The following is a 15,092-nucleotide window of genomic DNA, read 5'->3' as shown; positions in this document are numbered from 1 at the left end:
AAATATTTAAGTAAAAACCTAATAATAGAATGTGTCTTCTAACGTATGACTGCATTCTTAATACGTCAATGCTATTAGCTTTTAAAGAGCATTTGGAGTATCTAATCGTTGCCAATTTCACACTACTCTTCCCTCTTGATTAACTAAAAATAGTGATATTTGATTGAAATCTTAAGTATGCACAACTCTTTGTGACCTTTCCAAGCCTAGACCAATGCATATAGATCCATCGGAGGGACACAGATTTTACATTCATTCAACAATCCTTTACCAAGCATCCTGATACAGACTCTGTTACAGGCCACAGGGACATATGCATAAATACTTCCCAGCACTGAGAGGCTACATAAGGGCATCAGACACAGGAGCAATTACACTCCAGTCTGGGGAGCAACAAGCTATCTATGAAATGCTTTCATCCACGGGAGATCTGAAGAGGCAAGGGTCCCTCCCTGTCTGAAGAGAAGGCACAGGTGTCACAGGAAAGGCTGAGTCTTAAAATATGAGGAGTGTGCTGGGCAGAAAAGGGCCAGCAGATGCTGAGGAATGGAGATATGAAGAGTTTTATAAGCATGGTGCCACAAGAGACACAGAACCTGAGCTATCAAATTGCTGTGGTGTGCAGGTTGCTCTATAGTGGTGTTCTTACCATCAACTGGTTTCTTTTATAGCTCATAGAGCATTCTGAATGCTCCTGCCTTGGCTGTCACCACAGAAGCCATCTATCTGGCAAACTCTTTAAAGTCTTGGTACTGAGATCCCAAGCCTTAAATTCATGAATATTTTTCTAGTTGTGGATTTGTTTCAGTAGCATTCAAACAAGGAAAGAGAGGATTCTACATCCCTTGGAGAGGTGCTGGGGTCCACCACTGTCATCTCCTAAGCAGCATTAAGCAGCCCCAGCCTGGCCTGACACTTGCATTGCTGAGAACCAGCTGCTGCTCTCTGATCCTTCTGGTAGGGCCATTTCTTGACACAACGGAGTCCTGCCAGGGCCTTGGACCAGACTGAATATGCAGCATCAGTACTGCCTTCAACAGCTGGCATGGCAGGTTTATATGGAGGGACAGAGAAGTAATTCACTACCATGATTGATTGAGGCATTCAGTTGGTGTTTATACTCTTTCTCAGTTCTAGCGACTGATTTTGTTTGCTTGAAAGGCAAGTATGATGATAGAATCTCCTGGAATTTGCCTCTGGATGCATTCTATTCAGGAGGCTTTAAAATGTTTCCATTTCTATCCCCTTCTTCCTTTTATTATTTTCTCAGGGCAATAACCTTTAGACAAGGGCTTTTCACACAGCAAGGTCAGAAGCTAACACTGAGGCTTTTATATGAGGTGGGGGACTACCTGAAAACATGAAAGAGTCAAGAGTAATCAAATGACAGAATCCTGTCCCCAACCAGGTATACTGGTCATCTGTCCCTTTGTGGGTGCCTAATGTCCATTCCTTTCCCTAAAAACATCCTGATTTCCTGAGTGACCTACTCTTTCCATGCAGGCTCCCTGAAGCAGAACACTCAGGATTCTGTCTCCCAGTGAGAGTAAAAGGGCACAGCCAGGGACTGAGCAGGTGCTCAAGCCCACCTACTCACGTGGCCCTCCTCGGATCTGGGGCAGTTCTGAGTCTCACCGTGATAGCACAAGCAGTGTGAGCCACACCTAGGCTTCCTGGGGACACCTGCACCCATTCCTGCTCCTCCTACCTTTTTTTATTGTAGTAATCTTTATTTTATTTTTAAAACACGCACTTAATCTTGTTTCTGTAGGAAACTTTATGTGTTTTGAAACTTTGTATGTTTTGATACTCTCTATCTCTCTGATACTGTTCCTAAATTTGAAATCTAGACTAAGTTCCTGGAACCCATTTGATATGGTTTGGATCTGTGTCCTCACCAAATCTTAAGTTGAACTATAATCTCCAGTGTTGGAGGTGGGGCCTGGTGGGGGGTGCTGGGTCATGGGGGCAAATTTCTCATGAATGCTTTAGCACCATCCCCTTGGTACTGTCCTTGCCATAGTGAGTTCCAGTAGGAGGTGGCTGTTGAAAAGTGTGTGGCACCTCCCCGCCCGCACTCTTGCTCCTGCTCTGGCCACGTGATATGCCTGCTCCCCCTTCACTTTCTGCCAAGACTGTAAGTTTCCTGAGGCATCCACAGAAGCTGATGCTGGAGCTATGCTTCCTGCAGAGCCTGCAGAACTGTGAGCTAATTAAACCTCTAGCCAGTCTCAGGTAGTTTTTTTTTTTTTTTTTTTTTTTTTTTTTTGATACAGAGTCTTCACTCTGTCACCCAGGCTGGAGTGCAGTGGTGTGATCATAGCTCACTGCAGCCTCAACCTTCTGGGCTCAGGTGATCCTCTCACCTCAGCCTCCCGGACGATTTTCTGTAGAGACCAGGTCTCAGTTTGCTGCCTAAGCTGGTCTTGAACTCCTGGGTTCAAGGAATCTGTCCACCTTGTCCTCTCAAAGTGCTGGGATTACAGGCGTGAGCCACTGTGCATGGTCTCAGGTATTCCTTATAGGAATGCGAGAATGAACCAATACACCATTTTTCAACCTGTTTAGAGAATTCTAAAGAGATCTTATTCATTAATAAAAGTGTGCCTTCTTGCCTTTCTTCCCAATTGCCAGTTTGCTAGGTCAGTAACATTTTTTGACATTAATAATTCTTGTAGATTTATCTTGGATGAAAGTAAAAGTAAGCGGTGGTTTAAGGTTATTAAATATGTACAAAATTTGGCTGGCTTTACCATCCTGACTCTGTCCTCACTGTCTCCAACATTCACGAAGACTCTAGACTCTGCTCTTCCTCTCTGCCCCAGCCCCTGCTACCACCCTGTGTGTCCTCAGTGAAGACATGATGCTCATGTAGAATCTGGAGCCGCCCTCTTCCAGGTACTTATCACCAACAGAAACCCCTGACCATCATTTCTTATCCTTCTACTCGCCTGTACTCAAGCCATGAACTCTAGCATGTCTCCATCATATAGCAGCTCTGCCCTAGTTTTACTCCTCTCTTATGGAGTTCACATACCTTTGCCCCATCATTATAATATTTTCCTTACAAATAACTCAATATTCTTGTCCCTTTCTTCATAATACCCTGAAAAAAGTATCCCTTCTCTCATCACAAGGCATTTCCTCCCTCGTGCTTTGGCTGGCACCCACTCTCACTTTCCTGGAGATTTCGTTTCCATTGTACCACTGCTCTGTCCTTCAACATCAGTCCTGTTCTCTCTACTGGATTACTCTTAGCAGCAGCTACTACTTTGAAAACATTCTCCCTTTGACAGCCATATTCTCTTCTAGCTGCCTCATTTCTCTGCAATTGTTCGCAAACTTGTAAAGAGCTGCCTACACACTAATTCTACTTCCTTGCCCCCCATTCTCTCTTCAGCATACTCCAATATCTACCATCCACTCCAACATACTCCAATATCTACCACTCCTTCCTTGTGAAATCTGTCTTCCAAGGTCACCAACAACCTTCATGCCATCAAATCCAATACACATTATTTCTGACCTTTATCTTCTCTGATCTCTCAAATAGTACACACATTCTGATGTCCCCTCTTTCTTGAAATATTCTCCTCTGTCTCTGTGGCAGCACAGCATCCTGGTTTTCCTCTTCCCTGATGGCTTGTTCCTTCCCAGTCCCTTTCTGTTTTTCCTGACTTCTTTGTTGGCTCCTCTTCTCTTTATATGATCCCTAAATAATGTTGTTCTTCAGGGCTTGCTTCTAGACTACCTGCTCTTTATTATGTATACTTTTTTCTTAGGTGATATCAAAGCCTCAATTTTGGGGGCTCTAAATATCCTCTATTTTCTGACAACTCTATCATCTATGTTTCCAGCTTGGGTCTCTCCTTGGGCAATAGATCTGAATGTCTAAATGTCTCTACTCCTATGCATCGCAGATATTTCAAACTTTTTTCTTTTTTTGAGACAGGGTCTTGTTCTGTCTCCCAGGCTGGAGTGCAGTGGTGTGATCTTGGCTGACTGCAGGCTGGAGTACAGTGGCGTGATCTCAGTTCACTGCAACCTCCGTCTCCCAGGCTCAAGAGATCCTCCCACCTAAGTCTCCCACGTAGTTGTGATTACAGGCATGAGCCACCACGTCCAGCTAATTTTTGTATTTTTTTATAGAGAAGGAATTTTGCTGTGTCACCCAGGCTGGTCTTGAACTCCTGGACTCAAGCAGTCCACCTGCATCAGCCTCCCAAAGTGTTGGGATTACAGGCGTGAGCCACTGTGCCAAGCCTAGATATTTCAACCTTAACGTGTTCAAAAGAGCTCTCCGTTTTCTTTGCAACACTCCCTCCCCATCTCCCTCCCCCAGTCTTCCCCATCTCAGTAAACGGCACTACTACACACATACCCTGTGACTCTGGCTAGAAACCTGTAAGTCCCTTTTGATAACTGTTTCCTTCATTCCCTAAATGTTAACCATCAGCATGTCTACTTCTACCTCTAAAGCAGACCTCAGATACAGCTAGAGTAGTTACTGTCTGTCTACGTCAGTACCACCCTGTTTGTTTTCTGTACAGCATTAACTTCCATTTGTGATTATTTGTTTACTTGTCTATTTTTTCCTGCATTAAAGTAGGATCTATGAAGGCAGACGTCATACCTTGCCTGTTTACTACTATGTTGCCAGTAGCACATGTTAGGTCCTTAATAGGTATTTATTAAATACATGAAACTCTTTCTGGAAGAAGCCACAGACACTAGACTTTTACCTTAAGGGAGAATACAGACATTTAGACAAAAAAAGGTATCGGCTGGGTGTGGTGGCTCACGCCTGTAATTCCAGCACTCTGGGAGGCTGAGGCAGGTGGATGGCTTGAGCTCAGGAGTTTGAGACCAGCCTGGGGCAACATGGTGAAACCCTATCTCTACAAAAAATACAGAAAAATTAGCTAGTTATGGTAGCATATGCCTGTGGTCCCAGTTACTCAGGAGGCTGAGGTGGGAGAACAGCTTGAGCCCAGGAGGTGGAGGCTGCAGTAAGCTATGATCATGCCACTGCATTCCAACATAGGTGACAGAGTGAGACCCCATCTCAAAAAATAAAAAGTAAAAAACAAACGAAAGGTATCCTATAACATTTTGGGAACATCTCGACATGTATTCCAATATTCCCAGTTTAACCTCTGTCTCCAGATTCTTTGCCTAGGAAAGCACAAAGAAGTAAAGAAGACTCGCCGCTTACGAGCTTTCTGCAAAGAACAGGGGCCCTGCTCAGGTTGCCTGTGCTGTTTTTCTACAGTAATAAACGGAGCACTAGGTTTGGAGTGGATCAAGTCTAAAACCAAATCTCATTTCTGGCATAAGTTGTGTCTTCTCTCTCAACTGTTATTGGAAAGACAACCACGAGTGAGGATTAAATGATCACTTGTGGAGGGCCTTGCACAGTACCTGATACCTAACAGATAAAAAAAATGGGAGTGGTCAGGAAATTGAGCCCAGCCTCTCCCATTCCAAAACAGAGCAGGAGAGTTGGTAAGAATATAAATGAGCATCTGATGTAGAGCAGACGCCTTTTTAAAAAACTCCAATACATCAATAACTGCCATTCTCTTTTAGCAGCCAAGGGCAGGGATTATCTTGGCCTGACAGGTTACTGTAGAAGAGTACAAAGAGTAATGGTCTTAGAATAAGCTGATCTGAGTCTGAATCCCAACTCTACCAACAGCACCTTATGTGAATTTGTACTATTGATTTAATCTCTTAAAAAATTTTCCCTGTATGTAAAATGGAAGACTCCTAACACAGTGATGGCCCTCATGGACAAGAAAGAAACGTTACATAAATCTTAATTTTATAGATGCAAAACCAGAGGTAGGCTGTGTAGTTAAGTAATTTGGGGCTGGTGGTCATCAGACCACTATAGGTGGAGACACACTCCAGGCTTACAGGGTAAGTTCTCACTTTCAAGTATAAAAAAAAAAGAACAAAATGTTCCCAACACTCAGACACCACATCTTCCATTCAAAGATGCTATTTATAAAAGACAAAATGGCTACTGGAGTCTTTCTGCAGACTCATGTTGGTAAAAGTGTTCTTATATAAAGCTCACATGCTACAAGGAAATTAAGGCTCTCCTATACTAACAAAGAGAGCTGGTAAGCAGTGTTGACAAAATTTCTCATTTCTGTTCTCTTCGCTCTTTCTTTGCAAATGTTCCAGGAATGTCAGCGATGCTTCCAAACTTAACATCAGCAGAAATGGCTTGGAGAGAGGGGTATATACAACAAAGACATGCATTAATCTTTTGTCTTTATTTGTTGCTCTAGTTTAAATCCTCAAATAACTGTTGGAATGTACGTTTCTGGAAAGTCTAAAGAAAAAAGCCATCGGCCATGCAGGAGTCAAAACGTATTTGCGTCTTCACTCACAAAGTCACTGGATTCTCCCAGGAAAAGAAACCAGGTTTTGTTCACTTTCTCAACCAACAAAGTTCTGCTCAAGTTCTTTGAACACTTCAAAATTCAAATCCATGATATCTTAAGAATTCAAATAATCAAAACAATGCTTCTGATTCTGTTGTTCAAGTCCAGATTTACTGTCAAGAGTAAACAAGTTCTATTCTTGCAACTGAGAGCTCTGTAGAGAGGCTCATTAGCTTTAATGACCAGATTAGAGTTTAAATGGATGAACAAGATGGGCTTGGGGGCTATTTCTTGTCTCCTGGGTTGTTAAGAGCTTGAGGAAAACTGTATCCGCTAGTAATGATTTCAAATGTTAGAAAGGGAGATTATCTTCTGCATAATTTATCAGATTTATTTTCTGAAAATATTCTTAAACTGATAAGGAGGTGATGATAAAGCTAAATGCAGTAGTATAATACAAACATTTTTATAGTCACCAACCTATGAAAGCTCGTCTAAGTACCCTATACATTATTTCATAATGCCACCTATTTCTATCAGCTGCTTCAACTCAGTCTTGGTGCCCAGGCTTTCTGCTATGAGGTATAGTTATGAGAGAAAGATGAAAATAGGGCTAGACCTGCATGTGGGCTTAACCCTAAAGGAACTATTAACAATGGAGCAACAGGTTCCTGAAAGACGTCATCTGGTCTGCACCAGCTATCATCTCAGTCTGAAGCTGAGCTATGTTCATGTTTTTAGACCTGTATCAGGTTGATTCCCCGCCTCTTCCCTCAAGCCCTTGATAGCTCAAACAAATCCCTCATTAAAGTCCACATAGGAATACGGAATTTTTCTAAGGAGAAGAGTCAGAGGCATTGTTCTTAAAATGGAACTGAATGGTGGAGAATAAAATGAGACTAGGGTTCTAAAAGAGGATATGGCTGGGATCTCTGGCTCCCAGCAAGTCATATTATCACATTAAGCACTAAAACGCAATACCATACAGAAAAAGAATTTCCATCTTAAGGCAAAATTCAGCCTCTGGAAACACTCAATTCTATTTCTCTGTTAAGCAACCACCTGAGTAAACCAGTGGGTACCAACAAAAAAAACAAGAATGCAGCGAGAATGGCCAAGCCGCAGATGCAGAGATGTGGATCTTTGTGAAGACCCTCACAGGCAAGACCACGGCCCTTGAGGTCGAGCCCAGTGACGCCACTGAAAATGTCAAAGTCAATATCCGAGACAAGTAAGGCATTCTACCTGACCAGCAGTGTCTGATATTTGAGAGCAAACAGCTGGAGGATGGCCACACTCTCTTAGACTGCAACATTCAGAAAGAGTCCACCCTGCACCTGATGCTACGCCTGCGAGGTGGCATCATGGAGCCTTCCCTCCGCCAGCTGGCCCAGATATACAACTTCGACAAGATGATCGGCTGCAAGTGCTATGCTTGCCTGCGCCCCTGTGCTGTCAACTGCTGCAAGTACAACCACACCAACAAACTGTACCCCAAAAAGGTCAAATAAGGCTTTTCCTTCCCCAAAGGGCAGCCTCCTGCCCAGGCCCCATGGCACTGGGGCCTCAATTAAGTGTTCCTTTCATTTACTGGAGCAAAAAAAAAAAAAAAAAAAATTGATCACCTCCATTTCATACATCGGGGGTCCAAGGATGTCTTTCAGAGCATGGAAATCAATCAAAATCGGCATTTCAGGAGGTAGGGCCAATTCAGCAGTGTCACTGATAGATTCAGGTTTTTCATCTTCCAAGATGTGTTCTCTGCAAACTAAAAAAAAAAAAAAAACGTATTTAGAAGTTCTAAGAGATCTGGAGGTTTGAAAATTCACTAGCAGTAAATATCAAACAAAAGCCCAGTGGACCTCAAAAGTCAGTCACCTTTAATGCATTTATCAAGGCACAAACATTCACCTATGTATCTGTGGAATGTAGGTGAAAGCATTTGTCTTTCAAGAGCTCACTGAGGGTGGTATTTGCAATTGCCTTGTTCAATTACTTTTACTTGCTTATTGTACCCATTAAAGTGTAAGTTCAGAGGGGAAACAACTTTGCCTGTCCTTTTTGACCATTATATTCTTAAGTCAAGAACAATTCCCAGCACTATTTGACTTAATGGCCTATAGAGGCCAAAGACTGAAGGGTTAAATGCAGTAGGTTACTTTGCATTCTCTGATCTAACAATTCTCTGTTAGATCTGCATAACTCAGGGCTTGTGACAAACTTTTCTTTCTTTTTTTTATTTTTTAGACAAAGTCTCGCTCTGTGGCCCAGGCTGGAGTGCACTGGCCTGATCTCAGCTCACTGCAACCTCTGCCCTCTGGGTTCAAGCGATTCTTCTGCCTTAGCCTCCTGAGTAGCTGGAACTATAGGCGCTTGCCACCACGCCTGGCTAATTTTCGTATTTTTAGTAGAGACGGGGTTTTTTACCATGTTTGCCAGGCTGATCTTGAACTCCAGACCTCGTGATCCGCCGCCTGGGCCTCCCAAAGTGTTGGGATTGCAGGTGTAAGCCACTGTGCCTGGCTGACAAACTTTTCAATTTCCTCTTCAGTAGAGTCTAATCAGGTATTCTGTTTTCTCTTCCTCCCTCCCTACCTCTCTCCCTCTTCCTGTCTTTCCCTTTCTCTCATTTTCTTTCTTTTTCTCTGTCTCTGTCTTTCCTTCCTTTCCGTCTTTCTCTCTCCCTATCTCTCTCTTTTTTTTTTTTTTTTTTTTAAGACAGGGTCTAACGCAGTGGTGTGAACATAGCTCACTGAAGCCTCGGCCTCCTAGGCTCGAGTGATCCTCCCCGCTGGCCTCCCAAAGTGCTGGAGTTACAGGCATGAGTTGCTGCACCCAGTCAGGTGTCCTGTTTTCTAATGGACAACGTAACCTGAACATGACAAAACCCATATAAGCAGCGCCTCTTGTAAGCATATAGCTTAACTCTAAGGTTATCATTTTCCAATAAATAAATATAACTGGCAGTGCCAGGGTAAGAGAATATAAAACCTGGTTTGAAATCTCTGTAATAACTGACCATCTCCTTTATCTGCCTGTAAGACCTAGATGGCTGATATATTGTCCAAATATTGACTCATTTTGGTTTGGGCCTAGACATATAAGGAGCAGGACCCAATCGACTTATCGGACCACCTTCTGTATCAGTCTTTGTAATTCCAGTTCAAGTAAAGAAAGATATTACATAATTTGTGGCTACAAACCTAAAATAGGGAGTACAAGTTTTAAAAATGCAGGAAATACGTGGCTGTATTCGGTCTCACTCCTGGCTTTTTCTTTTAATTTGCCATAATTATTCTAGCTTCTTGTCTCATAAAGTGTTTTAAAATCTTTCTTTTATTATCTTTTTAAACACACGATTTCTTCTGAAAGTGATTGCTTTGTTTATCAACACATGCATATAATAATTACGCAGTTATCTAACAATGTCTGTCTATCTATCTATATTTTACGAGACAGAGTCTTCCTCTGTTGTCCAGGCTGCAGTGCAGTGGTGCAGTCTCTGCTCACTGCAACCTCTGCCTCCTGGGTTCGAGTGATTCTCCTGCCTCAGCCTCCCGAGTAGCTGGGACTACAGGCACGTGACACCACGCCTAGCTAATGTTTGTATTTTTTTTTTTAAGATGGAGTCTCGCTCCATCCAGGCTGGAGTGCAGTGGCACAATCTTGGCTCACTGCAACCTCTGCTGCCTGGGTTCAAGTGATTCTCCTGCCTCAGCCTCCCGAGTAGCTGGGACTACAGGCATGTGCCACTGTGCCAGGCTAATTTTTGCATTTTTAGTGGAGATGGGATTTCACCATGTTGGCCAGGCTGGTCTCGAACTCCTGACCTCAGGTGATCTGCCCACCTCAGTCTTCCAAAGTATGGGGATTACAGGCATGAACCACCGCGCCTGGCCTAATGTTTGTATTTTTAGTAAAGAAGGGGTTTCACCATGTTGGCCAGGCTGGTCTTGAACTCCTGACCTCAAGTGGTCCGGCTGCCTCAGCCTCCCAAAGTGCTGGGATTACAGGCATAAGCCACTGCACCTGGCAATATATCTACATATATTTATTTTAGTTTTGCTATGGTTCTTCCACTTTTTCCACTAACTCTTTTCCTTTCAAAAGTGATTACTGAATATGTTTAATACTAGTAGGCCCTTATTTTATTTTTGTATTTTCTCAGACCTCATAGAGATGAACCTAACTTTAAATGCTAACAATAACTGGAGACATCCTGAGTGTCACTCAGTGATACTTCTGTGAACTTTTGGGTAAGGGAACCTCCCACTCTACTCTCCTGCTGGGTTCCAGTGGGCTCCTCTTCAGGACTGAAATCATGAATGACACAGGAGAGAAAACACAACAGTTCAGATTTTCTGCCCGTGGATGGCTATGTAACAACAAATTATGTTGAGCAAAGCGTTAAACCTCTCACTACCTCTCTCTGCAGAATAGTTGTGAGAATTAAAAAGAAAATCCTTTGTAGACTGCAAAGAACAATGCGGTATTGTATCATATATGTAAGTCTTGAGTTATATATATTCTCATAATTGTACCTCTGTAACATCACTTGGTCTTAAAAAGGTTCAGCCTGACCATGTCTTCGGATGTCTTCCCTGATCTTTCTTTTTTTTTTTTTTTTTTGTACTCAGAAAATGATTTGGTTCCAATGCACTTTCTGACTTCTTTCACAGCATTCATTTGCTTCACAAAATCTAGCAATTCCAGGTTAGTCAGCAGCTTGTGGAAATGGACGATTTTCTGCTTGCTGCTCTTTTTCTAGTGTATTCTAAGTAGTATCAACGATCAAAGGTGGGAAAGCACTCAGCCTATCAGTTTAGCTACATGCAGATCTCAGAGTGGAAAAGAAGGCAGGTGTCATTACTTAATTAAAATTAATGCACAGAAGAAAAGCACTACCTGTCTCAGGTTACTATACAGATGCCAGGCAGTGGTACTCGAAAACTTCAGCCAATGCAAAAGGAGCTTACAAGTTTCTCCAGTCTGTGGTGCTTTGTGACAAGCTTTTCTGAGATCTAATTACTGTCGCCGGCCTGTATTTCACGATCACAGGAGGAAGTAAAGCTCAGGGGGTGAAAGTCAATCCACAATTAGGTAACCAATGCTTTAGGACGTCCAGTCCTTTTCCAAGTGTAGTACTGGGTTCAGTGTTTTGAGCACTGGTGGAGTGGGGCTGGGAGAGCTATTTCTAATGCAACTACACCTTATAATATAAAAGATGGCAATTTAGGTACAGCAGTTGTGTTATTTAAAAAATCAATAAACTGAAAAATAATCTGCACTTCAAAATGTTCCATCATTAGAATATATGACAGAAAACTAAGGCTCCAGTCAAAAAAATGGTGCCGGCCAAATGGGAGAGTCAAGATAGCACTGGATTCTGACTCACCCCCTGGATTGCATGTAATGCAAAGTGAAAGTAGGGAAACACTCGGTCTTCCTAGAATACTCACTTTGATTCCTCATTAAAACAAACAAACAAGAAGCAAAATATCATCTCACAAAGACATCACTCAAGGAACAAACCCCCCGTTATATCTGCACCTTCTAGGTCCTATGTGCAAGCATTCAAGCACTCAGCCCTTGTACCATGTTCTCTCCCAGCACCAGGAAGACAGCAGAGTCCCTAGGATTAATTGCTAACCTTGCCCAAGATTGCAACATTCAAGCAATATGGACCTTTTAAGGCCAGGGGAAAACAAGAACAACAAAAAGTTCAACCTTCCAATGTATCAGTTCTCCAATGTATCCCTGACCCCAAGTTCTTCCTACTGGAATTGTGCAGTTCTCTTCTTATATACCTTTCTTTTGGACTAAAACAGTGGTTCTTAACAAATATACTCATACAAAAGAAACTATTACTTCACTGAGAAGCAAAGAAATTCAAATTATAAAAATAAGCTGGTTACCAAAATAACTAGTAAAGTTTAAGAAATGACAAAGGTCAGTGTTAAAGAAAGAAAAGATATCTTCTCAAACACTGTTGCTTACAGAAGTATAAACTCGTTCAATCTTTCAGGAAAGCAACATGGAAACAGACAGAATGATTTCTTAATAAATATTTACAGTCTCAGACTCAGTGACTTTTTTTTTTTTTTTTTTTTTGCAGCAATCTATCCTTAGGGAAATACACAAAGGTACAGGCAAGAATTTGTGCAGAGTTACCCATCGCAGCACTACACCTAAGAGCAAAACTTAATACAATGTAAGCACCCAACATTAGGAACATGGTTAAGTAAACCATGACACACCTAACTGGTAAAATACTATAGTCACTAAAAATGGTTTCCTAAGTGTTTTCAAGTAATGTGAGAAAATTCTTTCTTTCTTTTTTTTTTTTTTTTAAGACGGGGTTTCACCATGTTGGTCAGGTTGGTCTTGAACTCCTGACCTCAGGTGATCTGCCCGCCTTGGCCTCCAAAGTGCTTGGATTACAGGGGTGAGCCACCGTTCCCGGCCAGGAAAATTCTTTCAAAACAAGGTTAAGCTGGGGCAAGAGGAGGATATAACATTTCATACGGGGTGATTTTTACATATGCAGTAGTCTCCCCTTCTCCACAGGGGATACATTTCTAGACCCGTGGTGGATGCCTGAAATGCAGGATAGTTCAGAACCATTAGATACGTACTTATGATGTTCAATTTTTTTATTATACTATTTTTCCCTATAGATATGAACTTATGATGTTCGATTTATAAATTAAGCAAAGTAAGAGATTTACAACAATACTAATAAAATAGACCCAGAATGCCAGCATCACTGCTTTTGGCTTTGGGTCCATTATTAAGTAAAGGAAGGGTTACTTGAACACAAACACCCTGATACCAAGACAGTTGATCTGGTAAATGAGACGGCTGCTGAGTGGCTAAGGGAGTGCGAGTCATATAGCGTGGATATGCTGGACAAAGGGAGGCTTCCCATCCCAGGCCGCACAGAGCAGGATGGCTTGACATTTCCTCACAGTGCCCAGAATAGTGCACAATTTAAAACTTATGAATTATTTCTATAAATTTCCATTTAATATTTTTGGACAATGGTTGATCACAGGTAACTAAAACTGCAGAAAGTCAAGCTGCAGGTGAGGGGAGAACTACAGTGACTTTATCATATATGAAATGATATAGTCCAAAACAGTAAAAGAGTTATGCCCTGAGTTATGAGATTAACATCACATGAGATATTAAATAGCAAATCATTGTCTCCAGTCCTGACTCTGAATTCCCACCTATGTGAACAAAGTGATTTTACCTCTTTTTATCTGGTTTTCTAATCAGCAAAACCAGAATTACAGTACCCTCAGAGAGTTGCTGGGAGAATTTAATAATCATCAAAAAAGCCTTGGTATGTACAGATGAGAGATACTAAATTATTTATTGGCTCCTGCTCCCCTCCTTCCACTTTTTTTTTGAGAGAGTCTGGTGGTGTCGCCCAGACTGGAGCCTAGTGGCATGATCTCAGCTCACTGCAACCTCTGCCTCCTGGGTTCATGAGATTCTAATGCCTCAGCCTTCCAAGTAGCTGGGATTAAGGTGTGTACCACCACACCTGGCCAATTTTTTTTATTTTTAGTAGACATGGGGTTTTATCATGCTGGCCAGGTTGGTCTTGAACTCCTGGGCTCAGGGAATCCTCCTGCCTTGGCCTCTCAAAGTGCTGGAGTTACAGGTGTAAGCCACTGTGCCTGGACTTTTTTTCTTTTTTAGAAAATTTTCCTGTAGCAAATTCTCCCAGATCCTGATGGCTCACTTTTTGGAGTAACTTTTCCTATACAGATTTCTATGACTCACATATTCTTACCCCAAACCCTTCTATTACACGAAGACAAAGTGCTCTCTACAATCTAATTCTACCCAGCATCCCACAGACAAGGCTCTGACCAATCACACAACTGCTGGGAATCACATAAGTTAAATATATATAAGAAAAAAAAGGATATCAAGACTCAAGACTCTGCTCTATGCTATACTACATATTACTTTTCTATTTCATATAAATGCTACCTATTAAAATCTTTACAAATTATTTTGAAGCATATACTTGAAAGTAATAAAGTACAGCCAGGTGTGGTGGCTCATGCCTGTAATTCTAGCACTTTGGGAGGCCATGGCAGGCAGACCACCTGAGGTCGGGAGTTCGAGACCAGCCTGGCCAACATGGTGAAACCCCATCTCTGCTGAAAACAGAAAAACTAGCTGGACATGGTGGTGGCTGCCTGTAATCCAAGCTACTTGAGACACAGGCAGGAAAATCACTTGAGCCTGGGAGGTGGAAGTTGCAATGAGCTGTGATCACACCAATGCACTCCAGCTTAGGTGGCAGTGTGAGATTCCATCTCAAAAAAAAGTAATAAGGTGCTATTAAATAGAGGTTGAAAGAAAGGACATGGAAATATAAAATGAGTAGAATAGGCCGGGCGTGGTGGCTCAAGCCTGTAATCCCAGCACTGTGGGAGGCCGAGGTGGGTGGATCACGAGGTCAAGAGATCTAGACCATCCTGGTCAACATGGTGAAACCCCGTCTCTACTAAAAATACAAAAAATTAGCTGGGCATGGTGGCGCGTGCCTGTAATCCCAGCTACTCAGGAGGCTGAGGAAGGAGAATTGCCTGAACCCGGGAGGCGGAGGTTGCAGTGAGCCGAGATCGCGCCATTGCACTCCAGCCTGGGTAACAAGAGCGAAACTCCGTCCCA

At 42.3% G+C, this 15,092-nt stretch overlaps 1 protein-coding gene and 1 pseudogene across 4 annotated transcripts in view; one reads left to right on the top strand and one right to left on the bottom strand.

Annotated features, from left to right (window-relative positions):
• The window catches only part of LONP2 (lon peptidase 2, peroxisomal), a 105,242-nt gene that overhangs the window by 8,786 nt on the left and 81,364 nt on the right, over positions 1–15,092 (bottom strand). For all 4 annotated transcript variants that reach the window (XM_032255627.1, XM_032255629.1, XM_032255628.1 and 1 more), the window contains one exon: positions 8,021–8,163. In XM_032255627.1, the coding sequence (XP_032111518.1) occupies positions 8,021–8,163 (143 nt within the window). The remainder of the gene's footprint in view (positions 1–8,020; positions 8,164–15,092) is intronic.
• LOC116534895 lies at positions 7,348–8,021 on the top strand (annotated as a pseudogene).

Source organism: Sapajus apella, unplaced genomic scaffold (assembly GCF_009761245.1).
Source record: "Sapajus apella isolate SASKATOON/1434 unplaced genomic scaffold, GSC_monkey_1.0 scaffold90, whole genome shotgun sequence".
NCBI classification, from domain to species: domain Eukaryota; kingdom Metazoa; phylum Chordata; class Mammalia; order Primates; family Cebidae; genus Sapajus; species Sapajus apella.
This window is presented reverse-complemented; position numbering and strand designations above follow the sequence as displayed.